A 20652-nucleotide genomic window follows, 5' to 3' on the forward strand; every position below is an offset into this window, starting at 1 on the left:
TTTCTCTTTTGTATCTTTTATTAGGAAGACTCGGGTTTACACTAATGCTCATAGATACGAAGTTGAGGTAATCGATAACGCATAAAAATCGCAATGTATACATGTAAAATATGAATTTACATCAAATTGAAAGCTTAAAAATGATACATTTCTTATCATATCTGTGTAAATTGATGGATAATTGCATATCTATAAAAAAAAAAATTCACACTTTATAAGTATGAATTCTACAACATAAACTTAAATGTTGGAGGCATGTTACTGAACTATACTTTACTGGTGATTAAAAATAGTAAGCATGTCAAAATGTTAATATATCACATGGAAGAGCGCGGCCACTACAAGACATAACATGCTGATCACGGGAAGCCCTGCTCCAGAACCTGAAGAAAAAAACAACAACACGATTTTTAAATGACATTGTAGCATATTAATTCTAACTCACTGAATATGGACTGTACATACACATTAAGGTTTTATTCTCTTTTTTCTTTTTGGTGATTACAAATGTATCAATAATCTTGAACCCCAACTTTTGGTTCGAGGTGGAACAAATCTGTTCATCTTTTCCTGAATTACATTTTCATGAATGAGAGGTGTATGCGTATAATGATATTTATGATTATATGTTCCCTATGCATCGTCCCTTGGTACCTTTAGTCACCGATCAAGCAGTTTTTATACATGTTTATGCCCGTAAGATCCCATCATTTGGCAATAAACTATCTTTATATCTCTCTATCATTTTTCAAGAATCCTTTAAAATTAAAGATAACGATTTAAGATGCTGAACTTATCCTCCCTATAATTCGAATAATTGAAACGTTTTAATGTTTCGACATACAAGATAGGAAATATTCACAAGAAGTGACCCGTGGATTTCATCGCTCACTTCGGTCATATCAATTTATATACCCAATTATCACCCCTTGAAATAGAGATGGCTTTATATTTGAACAAAGTTGAATTCCCTTCACCTAAGATTTGTGCTATGTTGAAAAATTATCGACTGGCCTGGATTGTTTAAAAAGAACTGAACTCGAAACTTGGACTTGAGTCAGAGGTTTTACTCAAAGTTTGACTGTTCAAATAGAAGAAAAATCAAATTTAAATTTGATCCCCCCCCCCCAAGAAATTAAAGCAAAGTTCTGGGAAGAAGTAGACAGAAGTCCCACGGGCCATATTACTCACCTGAACTACTGCCATTTCTCATGCAAAACATTAAATTCCAATTGTGCCCACCCCCAATAGATATCATCAGTACCCCTTGTTTGTAGTAAGAGGCGACTAAATTCGGCGGTCTTTCGGATGAAACCGCAAAAACCGAGCCCCCGTGTCACAGCAGGTGTGGAACGATAAAGACCCCTCCCTGCTCAATGGCTGTAAGCACAGAGCATATGCTTAAATTCTGCAGCCCTTCACTGGCAATGGTGACGTCTCCACTTAAGTGAAATACAGTCTACTCCGGATGTAATGAAATTCAGGGGACCGACCTGAATTATTCATTATATCCAAAGTTCAATATAACCAATGCTCAACTACACAAATATTTATTTTAACTTCAATATAACAGATAGTCTATCAATATAACCGACTTCAATATAAGTGGAGTGGACTGTATTCTCAAGAGGTATGTTAAACAATGCACAAACAATCATTTATCAGAGGCCCTACATGTACTCTATACCCTTACAATACAAATAAAAACTTTGCATCTGTATAACCGTCCACAACATGTGCTAAAAATATTTACACGATAATAAGACAAGCTACATGTAATTATATGATATATATGATATTCCGTTAGCCACAGCGATTCAAATTATCCACTTTAATTTTTTTTCATCTCTATTACTTTTAAAATCTTTTAAAAGTTGGGAATACACTGTGTATAATTTTATTTTCGCTGCAGTTACAATTTTCACGTACAATGACACGTGAAAATGAATATAGAGTAAATTCAGTCGGAGCTGTATATTTACATAGTTTTTGGGATCTGTTAAGGGAGTGAAAATAAATTTCTTCATAAACTGTGAAAATGAATATATAGAAGATATTCAATGCTTTGTAGTTTGATATGGAGTTTATTTCACGAGTAAAATGGATTTTTTTAAAAAGTATTTTCACAAATGCGAAGCACAAGTGAATGTATAAAAGTAAATCCTGTCTTTCGAGTGAAATAAATCCCACATGCACGTATAAAGCATTGAATTTTCTGTTTATCATATTTTCTTTGGTTTTAGAACATATTTATTTCAAATCTTAAAGGATGTATAATATATACACAAAATAACGTTACAGTCAGTTAACATGTCACAATCGGTTGTTATTTTCAGTACATTGAAAAATAACTCTTTTTTTCACTAGTGGAAATATCATATTTACTCAATGAATAAATTATAGTATTACACTGTTGAAAATGTAATAAATCCATGTATAGGAGTGAAATCAAAGCATATAGTTATCGCAATTCACCTTTGAATTAGAACGCTTTGGCCGATATAGTATTGCGTTGTGTGACGACACAATTGAATCCGTTTGTAATACAATTGCGAAATGCAACAGAAACTCTCATTGGTCCATATGTATAAGTCCGCCCAAATTCCCTTATACGGGAGTAGTCAGCATTTGAAAACATGACGGCCAGATGCTAGATGAAAAAAAAAACTTCAAAGGAAGAAAGAAAAAAAGTTGCATTCTTGTGTTGTTTCATAAATTTAATATTTAAAAAAATCCTAACATATTTTCCTACTATACTTGTGGCCAAACATACCTTCAAATATGTAAAGCCCCATACGACCCAAAAACTCGATCACAGCTTTTGATGATTTCGTTCGTAGACGTAGCCATGTTAGGTAGCTAGTCAATTCGAATCCCGGTTCATTTCCATACTGGCACAATAGCGTCTCGATGTGTACTAATACCCCACCAATATTTTAGTTAAATAGTTTAAATAATATACCATCCCAGTCCCATTAAATGATAATTATTCAAATAGCTAAACTCACGACAATGCAGCTTTCATTAGTCATGGGCGGCCGCGCCAGCCGGTCTCCATCTAATGGGCTTATGTAGCATTTTCGTTAATCAAGAGCTTATTTTACCTTTACAAAAACTATATGTTTTAATGTCTATTAATTATTCGTGTTGTTAATAACTGAAGAGCGAATACATAACTTACAACCAATTTTATGAATAGATACCAATAGCAAAAGAGTTCGAATTGACCGGCTACCTAACATGGCTACGTCAACAAACGAAATCATTTGAAGCTGCGAGTTTTCGGGTCGTGTGTGACTTTAATGAATATTTGAAGGTATGTTTGGACACAAGTATATAGTAGGAAAATATGTTCAGATTTTTCTAATATTGAGTTTATGAGACAGGAACACAAGAATACACCGATATCAGGCCTCAACCATCCGCAGCTTTTTGTGACCCGTAAATCGAAGGTTTTTATAAGAGGTGGATCTTTTCAGAGAGCAATAGTTCTCCAGCTACACTGAATCCGCTCAAGAAAGTGGGTGGGCTGTAATCGGCCAATGAAAACTCTTGTTGTATTACATCAAACATGTCATTCAAACTGTTCAATCGTCTCATTCAATTGTGTCGTCACACAACGCAATACAATATCGGGTAAAGCATTCTAATTCAAAGGTGAATTGCGATAATCAGATGCATGAATCCCGGCCATAAGGAATCACAACAAATCTAACTACATGTAGTAGATTAATTCATATTCCTTTTTGTTGAGTCAATGCTAATTTAAATTTTGGCTAGCCTCATCTGACACAAACAAAAGGTCATACATGTGGAAATCGCCCACCCAAGAGAAAAGTAAATTCCAGCATTGGCCCATCATTGCAATGGTGTGAATAATATTGAATGTCATGTCAAAAAATAAAGGTCGTGGATTCATGCATATATTAATTACTAGATAACCATTTGATCCATGATTTTCATTATCCAAGACAGGTTGATAATGAGCAAGGGATAATTTCTACAGGTCGTAAAGGACAAACACAGCGATTGTTGTCCAATAGAAACTCAAGAACTTCTAAATTGTCATCAAACTTCATCAGCAAAGTAATTATCATTTGTAGATGACCCCTCATGGTTTTCAGGTCAAACACCAAGTTTTCTAAACCTAGATTTCAACTCGGGGAAAGAGGCATACGTTTTATAAACGGGTCTTGTTTAAACAGTAGAAAGAACAGGATCATCTGCACCAACTCTAGGTTTCTAAAGTGGACTCTTCCATCAAGTGTCTTAATCAACTCGTTAAGTCCTGTCATATGATGATATATAAATTCAGTTAATGAAAGTTTATAAAAACGAGATGTGTTTATGAAAAACTATGCCTGTGGTGGCATTTGATTTTTTAAAAATGACCTTGACATTTATCAATCCATAACATTCACCTTTCGTTTCATCTACTTCAAAATACCCATCTTTTTAGATGAATTACCTTGGCCTTTATCATTGACATGGCTGTGATCACTCACTTCGCCAAGTATTAGTGTGAAGTCTCTGACTTGTATAATCTTAAAGTTATGACCAAGGATAAAGTTACAGACAGACAAAGAGACAAAAGCAATATAATTCTCGCAGTCAAACAGGAAGACCTAACGAACATGTTTCCCGATCTTCCATCTCTAGGGCATTGGACATAACAACAATAATAGGCTTTAGTATTGATTTTTGTATTGCTTTGCATTAATAAAGGACAGCTTTTTTGTTCAACTCAATGGACACAGTCTTGATTTTTAGCTTGGAAGAATTCTTACAAGGAGGGAGAGAGAGATTTATAAGTGCTTGTGCATGACATGAAATTTTAGCTCAGGGCAGGAGTAATTTAAACCCTTTGGCTTTTTTTTTTTTTTTTTATCTCATTCTATAAAATATTATTTAAGGTATTCCATGTATAATGAAAGGATAATGAACAATTTTGAAGGATTTCGATCAACATAAATGTTTATTGTTAAATAATGATGAAAGTGAAGCAGATGAAATTCACATGACTGGTAAATGATTAGAAGCTGACTTTTTTGCACTTAAGACTTTTTGGAAGAGTTGTCTGCCCTTTGTAAAAATTAGAAAAATCTAATTTTCTAAAAATGTGTGTGGTCAATGATTAATTTTATTTCATATTTTCATTAAGAGAAAGTGTATGTAACTTTCTACCAAGATATTTGTATGAAAATATAATTTCTTTTTAAAATATTGTAATAAAACATGCTTTTCCCATATACTTCAATGTCAAATTCTAGGTGAAATAAATCAAGCAGTAAACAAAATTTTGAAAATTCCTATGGTGGATTATTTTTATTTGATGAACCCTTCAAAATGATACCATGATTACGAAAATTCCACCATCCATTTATTAGATATGAAATATGGTCATTATACATTGAATACCTTAATAGATGAAATACTAAAAAATCGTATTGCTCAAAACTAAAACTCGACAAAAATGTGCAAATATCCTTCTATGTGTAGACAAACGTTTCCGTAGTAAAACCATGGTAACGATGAAATTATCGTATGAGAAATCCAGCCAGGTGTAGTCCCATGTCGTCTCTAGTGCTTTCCATACTTAGAGGTACACATTTTCTTACCGTGTTTATACAGTCAGTTAGTTACATGCATACCTTAGCATGCGTGATAAAACCCCTATATAGTAATTATAACTCACATTCATATTTTTCCATGTCTTTCCTGGCTTTATCCAACATATCGTTGTCCTGTGAACCGCATTCCTTCAATACATTTTCTGTGCATGTCAAGTAATTCGATACACCGCTGAAAAAAATAGTTAATGTTGATATTGATGATATCGTTGATATAATTTCGATTTGTGATATATCATCGATATAATGTCGATATCATTTGAATGATTTCACTCATACAATGTACATGTACTACCGCACGTCATCGATTATTTGCCGTCAATATGGACAATATCGTTTCGCCGATCAATTACGAATTCATACCATTTGTATGGTTTCATGACGTTTCAATCAGTCATTGTGATATACAAGGGTTAGGATAGTCAATTATTATAATGTACAAGTTCTTGTATAGTAATTCAATGTGATGTGCGAAGGTGAAGATAATCAGTAATTCTAAGCGATGTAAAATGGTTTCTGCGGTAAGGTATGACGTAAGAAGAATGGGATTGTCAATCATCGTGATGCAAGGTTACTCCAGTCAGTCATTGTGACGTTAAAAACCTCCAGTTTTTATTGTGATGTATGAGAGTTGGGATAGTCCATCATTGTGATTCATGAAGGTTATGGGTCAGTCACTTCAGTGTTAGGAAAGTCAGTCATTATGTTATGACAGTGTTATGGAAGTCAGTTATTGAGATGTAGTCAGTCATTATGACATAATAGTGATAGGATAGTCAGGTATTGAGATGTAGTCAGTCATTATGACATAATAGTGATAGGATAGTCAGATATTGTGATGTAGTCAGTCATTATACATAAAATATTGTAAGGATACAATCGTAAATACTCGGCTATTTCCGTAGCCGCAAATGAACTTCTTACCGGTTACGGAAAAAGACGAGCGAGTGATCCGATTGAATTAGGATAGTCAATTATTGTGATGTAATAGTGTTAGGATATTCACTTATTGTGATGTAGTCAGTCATTATGACATAATAGTGCTAGGATAGTCAGTTACTGTAATATAGTTAGTTATTATGATGTAATAGTGTTAGGATAGTCAGTTATTGTGATGTAGTTAGCTATTATGATGTAATAGTATTAGGATAGTCAGTTATTGTGATGTAGTTAGCTATTATGATGTAATAGCTTTAGGGTAGTCAGTTATTGTGATGTATTTAGTTATTATGATGTAATAGTATTAGGATAGTCAGTTATTGTAAAATAGTTATTATGATGTAATAGTATTAGGATAGTCAGTTATTGTGATGTATTTAGTTATTATGATGTAATAGTATTAAGATAGTCAGTTAATGCTACATGCATGTAGTCAGTTATTGTGATGTAATCAGTTATTATGGTATAATAGCTTTAGTATAGTCAATTATTGTGATTGAGTTAGTTATTATGATGTAATATTATTTAGGAAAGTCAGTTATTGCTACATGTATGCAGTCAGTTATTGTGATGTAGTCAGTTATTATGGTATAATAATATTAGGATAGTCACTTATTGTAATGTAGTTAGCTATTATGTTGTAATAGTATTAGGATAGTCAGTTATTGTAATATAGTTAGCTATTATGTTGTAATAGTATTAGGATAGTCAGTTATTGTGATGTATTTGGTTATTATGATGTAATAGTATTAAGATAGTCATTTATTGTAATATAGTTAGTTATTATGATGTAATAGTATTAGGATAGTCAGTTATTGTAATATAGTTAGTTATTATGATGTAATAGGATTAGGATAGTCAGGTATTGTAATGTAGTTAGTTTTTATGATGTAATAATATTAGGATAGTCAGTTATTGTAATATAGTTAGTTATTATGTTGTAATAGTATTAGGATAGTCAGTTATTGTAATATAGTTAGCTATTATGTTGTAATAGTATTAGGATAGTCAGTTATTGTAATATAGTTAGCTATTATGTTGTAATAGTATTAGGATAGTCAGTTATTGTAATATAGTTAGTTATTATGATGTAATAGTATTAGGATAGTCAGTTATTGTGATGTAGTTAGCTATTATGTTGTAATAGTATTAGGATAGTCAGTTATTGTAATGTAGTTAGTTATTATGATGTAATAGTATTAGGATAGTCAGTTATTGTAATGTAGTTAGTTATTATGATGTAATAGTATTAGGATAGTCAGTTATTGTAATATAGTTAGTTATTATGATGTAATAGTATTAGGATAGTCAGTTATTGTGATGTAGTTAGTTATTATGATGTAATAGTATTAGGATAGTCAGTTATTGTAATGTAATAGTGTTAGGATAGTCAGTTATTGTGATGTAGATAAATATTATGATGTAATAGTATTAGGATAGTCAGTTGAAGTAATATAGTTAGTTATTATGATGTAATAGTATTAGGATAGTCAGTTATAGTAATGTAACAGTATTAGGATAGTCAGTTATAGTAATGTAATAGTGTTAAGATAGTCAGTTATTGTGATGTAGATAAATAGTATGATGTAATAGCTTTAGGATTGTCAATTATAGTGATGCTCAAGGCTAGGTTAATCAATCATTGTGATGTACAATACTTAGAGCAGGTAATCAGCGTGATGTATCGGGGCTAGAACAATCAGTCGAAGGGTAATAAAAGCACGAGGGTTAGGGCAGCAGTTATCATGCCGTAATGGTATCGACAAAAATTATACATGTACTGCAAGGATAAACAATTTGAAATCAATTTGATGTCTATATCGTTATGATATCGTCGATATCGACAGTATTTTCAAGAAAATTCGATATCGTCACCTCATCGTCGATATGTACATGTTAAAGTATTTTGTCCGAGAAAATCAACGTCACGATATGTCAATTCAAAAGACAAGAGGCCCACAGGCCTTAACGGCCATCTGAGTACCTTAGCTCATACCTAGACCTCATATTCTCATTTAAGCCTCATAATGAAGTTTTTTTGTGTGTGTTCAGCTTTATACTCTTTATAGATATGCATACAATTTCCATTTAATTACAATAGAAATAGAAATGAAACTTGAAGCATTTAAAATAGCCCCCCCCCCCCCCCCGATTATATCTGTAATTTTGGTAGACAGCGGTATCTATCCTCGCTTCTAAATGTGTATTCATCTTTCATTAAACATCAGAAGAACAAAAGATTTCTTAAGCATTTAAACATTACATACTTTATGACCATATATCCAAGTTACCCCCTCCCCCTCCCTAAGGTTTACAATGACCTGACCAGTAAGGTCATGGGTATTGTCATTATCACTATGCACGAAAATAATTGTCACAATACATAAGATTGAAGGAAATTTCAGTTGCGGAAGAAGATAGAAGATTTTCTAAGATTTAATACATTTTCATTAATTATAGCCATATTGGCCCCGCCCCTAGTCTGGACCCCTTACCTGGCCAGGAGCAATTTAAATACAGTGTACATGTAAATTGAGGCTTCATGGATATCATTACCATGCATTCAGTTTATCTTCCACTACTATGGGGAAAAAGGATTTTTTCTAAGATTTAATGCATATTAGATGTATATGGCCATATTGGTTCCACCCTATAACCTAAACCTATAACCCAGGAACCCTGATTTTCACAACTTAGAGAAAGGGTCTCCTGGACATCATAATTATGTATTTAGGTTTACTCGTATACAACTGTATATGTGAAAGGAGATAATATTTTATAAGATTAAGACATCTCACTATATGGCAATATCGACCTCGCCCTTGGGCGTCAATCACTGATCCAGAGGTCATGAATTTCACAATTTAGGTACATGTAGAGAGCTTCATGGACATCATATCCATTTATTTAGTTTTTCTCAAACTTCTATGAGAGTGGAGAAGAAGATATTTCCAAGATTAAATACATTTCCACTAGAAAGCCATATTGACCCACCGTAGAGCCTAAATCCCTAACCCAGGGGTAATCATATTCATAATTTAGGTAGAGAGTTTCATGGTCATCATAACCATGCATTTAGGTTTTCCTCACACATATCCGAGATCTATAATAAAGAAGATTTTCTAAGATAGATTAATACACTTCACAAGAGAGCCATATTGACCCCACCCTACGGTTTACACCCCTAACCCTGGGGCCATGAGTTTCATAATTTAGGAAGATATTTTCATGGCCATCATAACAATGTATTTAGTTCTTTTCTCACATATGTCTGAGAGTAGAGAAGAAGATTTTTAAAGATATCAATAATACATGGTCATACTGGTCCCACCCTAAGGATTGAACTCCCAACCAAGGGGTCATGCATTTCACAATTTTGGTAAAGAACTTCATGGACACCATAATCATGCATTTGGTTTTCTCCCACACATGTGGGAGAAGAGAAAGATATTTTTAATTTTTTCTAAGTTTTGGCTCCACCCATGAGGTCCTGGGGGAACTAAGATAATTAATTTCACAATTTACATTCCTCTAAGCCTAAAGAAGCTTCACACCAACTATGGCAACAGTTGACCTTGTTGTTTTCAAGAAGTTAAAAATGTAAAATTGTTAACGGACGATGCACAACGCATGACAATGGACGAAAACCAATGGTAATACGCCATCCGTGTAACTCAGGTAATCTAAGAACAACAACAAATCGACATTCTAAAAATTACAAGGTTTTAGACCCTGATATAAGAAAATGTTACTAGCAAGTGATTGTCGCATAAAAATTACAAGGTTTTAGACCCTGATATAAGAAAATGTTACTAGCAAGTGATTGTCGCATAAAAATTACAAGGTTTTAGACCCTGATATAAGAAAATATTACTAGCAAGTGATTGTCGCATAAAATTTAAGATGTTATTGGAATACCTGTATCTTATTCATTAGATGTTGTTGTGAAATTAACATACATGTACATGCATCTTACTGCCCTATATATAGGTTAAAATAACTTTAATACCTGCAGAGCGCATCTTTGTCGTTCTGGTCCTTCCCCGTAATTGCACTTTGAAATTGGGTGAGGCAACTCATGGCTTTAGTGGCACACTGCATATTTTGAGCTGTAATACCTGGAAGTCATTAACGTGAAGCATGTCAGAGTGATGTTCAAGCCGGTAAGTAAATTACTTTTACCATGTCATATGTATCTTAATTTTGCTTTCTTTCCTCACCAATCTTCACTAATCTTCCACTCCTCAACTACGGAGTACATTTATTTGTTCATTTTCCAATAACAATGCAATTTTCTTTGATTGTTGTTTACAGAAACTATGATTATTGTTTCAGTTAGTCAATATTCTGATCACAGTACTATATATACTTTTTGAAGAGAATAATCATTTAATACATATATGTACAGTATATATATATATATATATATATATATATATATATATATATATATATATATATTGCCGGATAATAATGGCGGGTATTTTTATATACACCGATTAATCAAGTGTGGAATATTCATTTCACTGCAATTCATAGTCACAAAATTAATGAACCATCTCCTGAAGACTTAGACTTCTAAGCAACTGCTAGAATGTAAATTTCCGACACATTATGTCGCAAACATGTGTCTTTTACAAGGTTAATTATAAACTTTCGCTATAAATCATTCAGTTTTCGCTATTCGGTATTCATTTCGGTTGTTCATACCGCAATAAAAAAAAAAAAGAATTCAGCTACACACCAAATCAAGTAACAAATAAAAATACCAACAATTTTTTTGAAAAGTAAATAAATAAATAAAAACTAAAGAAACATCGGGATCCCCCCCCCCCCCCCCCCCCCGATACACAGGTGCATATCTACAAGTTAATTTACATCATCATCTTCTGAAAAACTAAATTCCATAATAAATGAAATATTTTCTGTCAAAGGGCAATTTGGATCGAAACCAGCTGCAATAATGTAGCCCTATCAGATTTTTATTATTCTGACGTTTTCGGGATAGGGCTACAATTCCACCGGCAGGATCTCCGTAATGGTGCAAAATTATTTTATGAATAACCGATAATAAGCTCCGTGTATTAGTCCCAAATGTTGTTTACATCTAAAGGAATACCAACTTTGCGCTTGAGCATGTCTAATAAAGGTGTTTTTTTTCATTAAACAACAAGTACAGCATCAAAATTCTTCATCTGCTCCGCCATGCTTGTTATCGCGAGATCTCGTAGGTAGATCTACTGAACAAAGAGGCCCATGGGTCACATCGCTCACCTGAGTCATATTGGCTTATATCTAAAAAAAAATCTTATATATTCGCATGTAAAACTTTGATCCCTATTGTGACCCCAACTTACTCAGGAAGCTTTCATGTGAATGTAAACTTTTCTGGCCCAGTGATTTTTCAGAAGATTTTTAATGATTTTTCCTATATATGTCTACATGTATGTAAAAATTGATCCCCATTGTCGCCTCTTCTTACCCCCGGGGGTCATGATTTTAACAAACTTGAATCTGCACTACATGTACGTCAGGAAGCTTTCATGTAAATTTTCACTTTCCTGACCCAGTTTTTTTTGGAAGAATATTTTTAAAGATTTTCCCTATATATTTCTATGCAAAACTTTTATCACCCCTTGTGGCCCCATCCCACACCCGGGGGCCATGATTTGAACAAACTTGAATCTGCATTATGTCAGGAAGCTTTCATGTAAATCTCAGCTTTTCTGGCTTAGTGGTTCTTGAAAGATTTTAAAAGATTTTTCCTATAGGGGGGGGGGGGGGGGCATGATTTGAACAAACTTGAATCTGCACTATGTCAGGAAGCTTTCGTGTAAATCTCAGCTTTTCTGGCTCAGTGGTTCTGGAGAAGAAGATTTTTAAAGATTTCCCCCTATATATTTGCATGTAAAACTTTGATCCCCTATTGTGGCCCCATCCAACCCCCGGGGGCCATGATTTGGACAAACTTGAATCTGCTCTTTGTCAGGAAGCTTTCATGTAAATTTCAGCTTTTCTGGAAGAAGATTTTTAAATGACCTCACACTATTTTTGCATTCTTGTGATTTTCTCCCCTTTGAAAGGAACACGGCCCATCATTTGAACAAACTTGAAAGCCCTTCACCCAAGGATGCTTTTGGCCAAGGTTGGTTGAAATTGGCCCAGTGATTCTGAAGAAGAAGTCGAAAATGTAAAAAGTTTACAGACAAACGGACAGACGACGGACAACAGGCGATCGGAAAAGCTCACTCGAGCTTTCAGCTAGGTGAGCTAAAAACCTAAACATTGACAATCTGCGCGAAAAGGTAGTTACTCGAACCACTCCAACAAAGAAAGGAAAATCATATGGTTGCAGAAAGAATTTACGCTCTACTGTTCCCTTTTAAACTTGTTATTAAATCTAAACCCTTTTAGACGAAATAGCTTTCTCCTCCGTACTTGTCCATTGATTGTAATTACTACCTTATATGACATATGCAAATAACTTGACAATCGGAAGTTGAAAATTCAGTACGTCAAAATGGCGCACAAATATGAATCGACAAAGTGGATTATATCGAAATTGTTGAAAACGGTAGAATAGAGCCTCAGAAATCGTAAGTTGCAGGTTGTAAATTTATATATTGACTAAGAAACATAGAATATCATTTTATTTACGTAAAGAAAGTCAGCAAATATTTAGAATGAATCACTCCCGCATTTACATCATTACAGAGATCCCAAGAAGTTGTAGCCCTCTCTAAAAAAATAATCGGAGAGGGCTACATTATTGCAGCTAGATCGAAACTTGTAACGCATCAAACTGCAATAATACATGTACATGATCCATGTATATAAGAGGTCCTTAAGTCACACCACTCACGTACATAGTTGTATCTCCCCACATAAAGATTTAACCTCACTGTGGCCTCGCAATGACACCAGAGAAACAAATTTGAATAACTCCTTGGCTTGTACAGTATTTTAAAAATTATGTACTTGAAAAACTTAAGTCGCCTTCATGCAAGGATATCTTGTGTTCAGTTTGAAAATGGTATAAAAACTTATTTTTCTCTAGTGATTAGATATAACACCATACCAAAACTTTTCTCTAGTATCAAGCAACATAAAATGGAAGTGTTAATTTATTGAACAGAGCAATATCTACTGTCTACATATCCTGCATTGCCATTTGCAAATCCATTTTCGTGTAAAAAAAATATAAAAGATTACAAGAATAAATCATCTGATTTCATCCATTTCTGACTACAATTTATCGATCCAGTTGAATCTGGTATTACTTGAGGAGAGACTAAGAATTCTATATCAGAGATTAACTCTGGCTTTCACAGATCAGAATATCCGGATGTGTACAAGACCTCAACCATCAATCCTCTACTGGTCAGGAAAGAGCATCACTTCATAGTATTAATCAATTTCGAAATGGTCACTCTGACTCAAGATTATAGGCATGTATCATTGTTTTTCAAAGTGGGGGGTTAGAGGGTTGGTTGACTTTAAAATTGATTAGCATTAATTCTTGACATATAAAGGAAATAAGAAACAACATAAAAGATATTTATTATCATTTGCTACATGGAGTCTTACCATTCATTACTACTTACAAGTAAGAGCCACATGGGCCACATCACTCATCTGAGTTGCTCTGCAGTTGTTCAGTGATTGTGAGTTTTAAACGATTTTTTGTCATCTTTGTTCCCATGAAATATTTTTACCCCATATCGTGGCTCCAATCTAGCCCTAAAGGGTCACAGCATAACCGAACTTGAATCCACAAAACACCAATATGATTAACCAATATGATTAACATGACCTTAGCTTGCTGTTTTGGAGTAGGTAAAAGTCACAAGGTCATAACTATCGTAACTACTCGGTTATTTCCGTAACCGGTTACGGAAAAGGACGAGCGCGTGATCCGATTGAAGGTCATAGATCATCATACAAAATGAAGGTCTTATCATAAGAAATGTCTACAAAATGTAAAAGCTCCATCTTAAATAGAGCAACGAGCTCGCTCTAATGATTACACATATGAGTCACGTGATTTGCTCTTCATCAGCTGAAAAAAAAGATGAGTATTACCCATAATGCTTCTGAAAAAATGTCGCCGTCACTGAGGTATACATTCTCTACCCAGAGTTCCGTACGCTCCTCGCACTGTACGTGAAGCTTGCGTAACGCGCTCTCAGATGGTGAGAGAATGTGCAGTATACTCCATTGACAATCCCGTAATTAAAATAATCAAGATTATTTGATAAATATCAAATAGTCCACAATTAAATTCCGCCTAACGGGGAACGAGTTAACTTTTCATTCTGCTAAAACCTTAGATTAAACACATTGTGAAAAATACCCACTCACCCAACCCATTTTCTTGTATCATCGAATTGATTTGTGTTTACGTGTGCTGCTGCTTTGTTCTTTATTTTCCAGATTCCTTTCCATGTCACCATCGATAATATGCTTGTTTTCAGATCGATGCCAGTTGTCTCCAGGATGCTGTCAAACTACTACATGCACTAATGTGGGCAATTTTTCTTTCTTAATTGTCGCATCTTTCTAGGGGGGTTCGGGACTGGGGAGTGCGTTGGGGTAGTTGATCACTAATTCTGCACCAAAACCGGCTCTCCTCCCACCTACTACTACAGCAGGGGGCAGGTATTCCACGTGTACCCTCCAGACGACCATGAAACTAGGTCAAGGGTCAGTGAATATTCATAGAAAATACTAATTTCTTGCATAAGTTGCTAAAGTTTAATTCGTGGGGCTCTCAGCTAGTTCATAGCTGGGGCCACATCCACTTCCTACTGAGGGAGGGGATGCTACAGGCTGGTGCATGTTGCGACAACTGTAGGAGGGTCTACAAGCTTGCTCCGCACTTGCTAATTAAACCAGGTAGCACACAGGAGACCGGTGAGATGCGCAGATATCTCTACCTCCCTTAGAACGTGGGGACTCGTTCAGGTTTGGGCACCTATGTCCACATAGAGCCCCCTGTATTGCCCCTACTTTGGTAGTCAAACTGGCACACTGGCCGCCTCCCCAGTTCCCCACAAAAAGTTTGCATGCGACCCTTTCCACCATATATGTAAATTTGCATCCTGTTTCTGATCCAATTAATAAATATTAAACTTGTATCACTCTTGTCATTGCAGCTGCTAAGCAGCCTATGAGGGATTACAGGGCAGCCAGTTAAGCTTCGACACACCTACTGGTCTATTCAGATATTAGGTTAAGATCACTATTCAATTCGGGTAGTAGGTCAGATGTCTTGTGGCTGGTTGTGCTGTGTATTAAGTTTATTTTAGCACAATGGCTTCTCTAGGTAAATTTAACACACCCTAGGTCAGGTCATGGTCATGAAGCCAATTCTTTTATTAATTAGATTGTTTAGAAAGTATCATAAACGTTTTTAAATTCCAGACAAGCTTTCTCAGAGTTTCAAACGTTTTGTTTTTGCTTGATTTGAGAGAAGAAAAACACTCCAGCTAATATGACGTCACAATATAACTGTTTACATCCACCGCGTTATATTTCCCGCGTTAAATGAAGAGGCGAATAAAATGTCTGTATGTCATGTTGCAAGATGTTACTAGGCTTCGTTCGTCTCAACGGTCACACCGCACAACATATTATGTTATGATTTCTTAAAACTAGGTCAAACTTCAAGGTCAAGATCACAAGGTAAAAAAAGCTTTGGGTTTTGTCACAAGGAATACAAGTATGAAATATGACAGCCCTACCACCTGTCATTCAAGCTTCAGACAAATAGACACACACGTTTGTATTTGTGGTCCTGGTAATCTTGAAAATAATTTGTTATAATTGATTTCCTGTGTATCAAACTTTGATCTCCTATCATACTCCCGCCCCTACTTACACCCTATGTCGCGATTGTTTAATTTTTAATGTTAAGAGAGGTTGTGGTGCACTGCTGGCACGCTGTGTGTCGCTAGTGGCATTAGATGCATAGTTGCACTTAAGATATTTTGCCGTAATTTGATTATAGGTATCTCCAATTCTCATCAGTGGCGGATTTAAGGGGGCGCAGCCGACACCCCTCCTCCCTAAAATTTTCAAATTTAAGGTAAATCGTGGTATCTTGTTTAGCAAAATGTACTAAACAATAAAAGAAGCAATAATTTCTTCCACTCTCGGAGAAATAAATAACAAAATCTTTTGATTTCTTGAATTACTTTATTGGGAGAACTTAATTTCCCCCCAAAACCTTAAAAATTGCGTCATTTTACTAATTTCACCTTATCAAAAATGATAGAAAATAGTACAAATGACTTAAATAGGAGACATATTTCAAGCCCTATAAAATCTGTAAAATCCAGGAGCTTCCGGGGCGTGGGCCTCAAGGCGCTCCTCAGCCTCATAAAGTGCCCCCCCCCCCCCCCCCCCCCGTAACCGCAATTCCTGGATCCGGCTCTGCTCATTCCTATTTCTTTTTAGATTTACAGAAACATGATCAACATACGTCATTATTTTGTGAATTCAATCACATTTAACCTCCATGTGGAGAGTTCCAATTTTTACAAGTTTGGGAATACGGCCATGTCTGAAAGTTTCCCTTCTGTAGAGTAGTTATTGATGTTTATTTACCAACATGATGCACCTAAAGGAATTTTTTTTATCAATGCATGAAACGAGTTTAAGCGATTATAGAGTGTTTCTATACGGAAAAGCTCTGTAAACAAATGCACAGTAAACACCAATAATTTGATCAACTTATAATACAAAACAATACAATACATGTACTAAATTGAATAGCGCTCTAATCAATTAAAAATCTCTAAATCGCTTCACACCAAAAGTATACAATACGCAAGATCGTAAATACCGAGTTAGCGGAACTCTAAAGTAAAGAAGTCCGGAAAAGCGTGTCTATCTTGGGCATTTTTTGTTTATTCAAACATGGCATCGGAAGACGATTTAACCTGTGCATTCCACAATTAAAAGTATTTTTAAATGAAAAGTGTGTGAAACGTCTGGAACTGAATTTGGTTCGTGAAGCTATATGTTTTCACGCAAGCTGAGAATTCTCAGCTTTGGGAATTTCCTGGCTGACAGCATTGGGGAAAAATCCACATAATTTCCATTAAAATCTATCATTTGTGGATATTTCTGCGTATTAGGTTTCTTTCTTGAATCATTACTACAATCTACTGCAATGCAATGATAGTGCACCATTGTTAAAATCAGGTGAATCGATCACGACAAAAGTTGCAAAACTGGTATTATTTACCAACATGCCCAAATTCTCGCATACTCTGGGTCTCGTGAGACTTACTTTCTTAGCCCAGATTTTCCATATATATTTGTATGTAAAACTTGGATCCCCAATTGTGGCCCCATCCTACCCCCGGATGTAACGATTTTAACAAAGTTGAATCTGCATTGTGTCAGGAAGCTTTCATGTAAATTTTTAATCTCCTGGCTTAGTGGTTCTACAGAAGATTTTCAAAGATATTACCTATATATTTGCATGTAAAACTTTGATCCCCTATTGTAGCCCTATTCTAAGCCCGAGGGTCATGATTTTAACAAACTTGAATTTCCACTATGTCAAGCAACTTTCATGTAATTTTCAGTTTTTCTGGCCCAGTGGTTCTTGAGAAGAAGATTAAATGACCCCACACTATTTTTGTATCTTTGTGATTATCTCCCCTTTGAAGGGGGTGTGGTCCTTCCTTCACCCAAGGATGATTTGTTCTAAGTTTGGTTGAAATTGGTCCAGTGGTTCTGGAGACATCGAAATTATGAAAAGTTTACAGACCGACGGACAGACAGACGACGGACAACGGGTGATCAGAAAAGCTGACTTGAGCTTTCAGCTGACTTGAGCTTTCAGCTCAGGTGAACTAATAATGTATAGCAAGATTACGACTTTCATCTCATTGTTTAGCAATAGAATTCGGGAGATTTAATAATTTTCAGAAATCTGTTAGAAAATGCTTACTTTGTAAGAATTTAATAGACGATGAATTTCATTTCATTTTACAATGTTCTTTGTTCTCAAGTTTAAGGAAAAGATTTACTAAGCCATACTATTGGGAAAAAAACCTTGTGCGCGTTTAAATTAGTTCAATTGTTTACTGTTAATGTGTAACCTTGGGAAATATTTACACCTAGCATTCAAAGTCCAAGAACAAAATTTGTAAAATTTTGTATTATCCGTCATATGTATACTTTATTTTCTGATATCAACTGTGTCATCAATGATGTACATATGTATGTAACTGATGAGTTGTATAGCTCTAAGTTAATAAAGAATTGAATTGAAAGACTGAATGTTGCCATATTATTGAAAATTAGCGTGCACAAATCTTGAGACGTTGTGTATGAATTAAAGTGTCATTCGTCAGCAAACTTTGAGTAATTAGAATAATTTGATAAACACATTTCTATGAACATCGCGGTTTCATTACCACTCATGTCCGTGAGGAATATAGAATTAATGCGCGAGGCTCTGTGAAATACGTCATTCTTGAAAGCAAAAAAGACATTTGACACGCTTCAGTGATCTCTCATCACCGGGAGTTTGTCGTCTCATTTCGAAAAAAAAAACCGTTGCTTCCGTAGGAACCGTCAGATTTGATGCTTTATGCATGTAACTGCAAGGTAGGTAAATTGCCGAACTAGAGCATACGTGACATGTTTCTGCTAGGAATAAGGGAAACTGCTTAACCACGTGTTATCTCCCAGCAAGATGTTTTACTGTCTGTTGGTCAGTTCGTATACCTAGTGTTGTCCACTTAATAGATTTTGGAATCTTTCCTTGATAAAAAAAAAAAAGATACCTTTTCCGCTTAGAGAAAGAGAGGGGAGGGATGAAGAGAGCAGAAAAAGGGAGGGATGGGATATAGGAGATAAATGAATTGAAAATAGTTTCTATATGATAAATACATATTTACTCTCACCAAAGCCATATACATGTATATAAAAACATGTATAGACTAAACCATCTTGATTTCCTACTAAAGAATTTGGCCTCATCCCTCATTTATATCTAAACAAAGCATATGTTCATAACATTTGCTGTCGCGAGGGGATGCTCCGCTTAGCGGTGATCTTATGCATGAATAGCAAGTGTCCTCTTTCAAAAATCGAGCGAAAAGTATTCATGGGGACAGAATAAATCGAATGATGACAGGCTAAAACTGTTAATTGAGGTTTATTTATATATTTTGACTACTGCAAAGGAAAACTAGTTAACTAATTTATTTCTACGTTGTTAAAAGATGTAGATTAGGGCATACTATAAAACCTGGCCTGGCCCCATTGGCCTGGCCTGGCCTCAATAAAATCAATCAGATTGGTAGTATTTCATGTTTATTCTAATGTACATAATTACATCATTTTATTTCTACAACTTTCAAAAACTAAAACCAATAATAAATCAATGAAATTAATCATAATTCTGAAACAAAATCAATGTGCCAATTGTTCCATTAGTTGTGCAATCTATTTTGGTGTGTACTAGTACATACAAAAGAAAATGATTTGATCAATAAACTGATCAATAGATAATCAATAAAATCAATCAGATTGGTGGTAGTTCATGATTATTTCAAAGTGCACATTTACAAAACAACAGAAACATATCATTTATCTACTATGACTATGAAAAAAGTTTTGAATTTAAAAAAAATTTTTGCTTGAGCCCAAAAAAATTTTTAGAAGCCAAATTTCAGGGCAGGCCAACTTTTAAGGCCAGGCCAAAATTTGGGATGGAGCATAATAAGAGGCCAAAATTGGGGCCAGGCCAGGCCAATGGGACCAGACCAGGTTTTATAGTATGCCTAGATTTAGTGCTGTGTAATTTGCCTCCAGGCAGCCAAATCTTCGAATCGTCTGACGCGCACTGTGTTCCCCGCTGCAGCGATAAAAGGACATGTGTAATCAATCTCGCATGATGTGCCCGTTATGTGACCCCCAGAAATCATTTCTACAATGTACTTTCATTTGGGATTCACAATACAGAAAGATATATTTGATTGACGTGATGCACAAGTGACCTTGATCTGGTTTGAGTTTTTTTTTTTTTTTTTTGTGCATGTGAAAAATATTGTCGTGC

The 20652-nt window shown here is 35.0% G+C and overlaps 1 protein-coding gene and 1 long non-coding RNA gene across 2 annotated transcripts in view; one reads left to right on the forward strand and one right to left on the reverse strand.

The window, feature by feature from the left end:
- LOC125679404 (uncharacterized) overlaps positions 1 to 20652 on the reverse strand; it is a 21063-nt gene continuing 411 nt past the window's right edge. Inside the window, exons 2-4 of the mRNA XM_048918629.2 lie at positions 10579 to 10687; positions 5696 to 5802; positions 1 to 383 (exon numbers count right to left, since the gene is read on the reverse strand). Coding sequence (XP_048774586.1) covers positions 310 to 383; positions 5696 to 5802; positions 10579 to 10687 — 290 coding nt within the window. The 3' untranslated portion in view covers positions 1 to 309. The remainder of the gene's footprint in view (positions 384 to 5695; positions 5803 to 10578; positions 10688 to 20652) is intronic.
- LOC130051665 (uncharacterized) overlaps positions 17647 to 20652 on the forward strand; it is a 7768-nt gene continuing 4762 nt past the window's right edge. Inside the window, exon 1 of the long non-coding RNA XR_008799938.1 lies at positions 17647 to 20602. This is a non-coding gene — a long non-coding RNA (uncharacterized LOC130051665). The remainder of the gene's footprint in view (positions 20603 to 20652) is intronic.

Source organism: Ostrea edulis, chromosome 2, assembly GCF_947568905.1.
Source record: "Ostrea edulis chromosome 2, xbOstEdul1.1, whole genome shotgun sequence".
NCBI classification, from domain to species: Eukaryota; Metazoa; Mollusca; class Bivalvia; order Ostreida; family Ostreidae; genus Ostrea; species Ostrea edulis.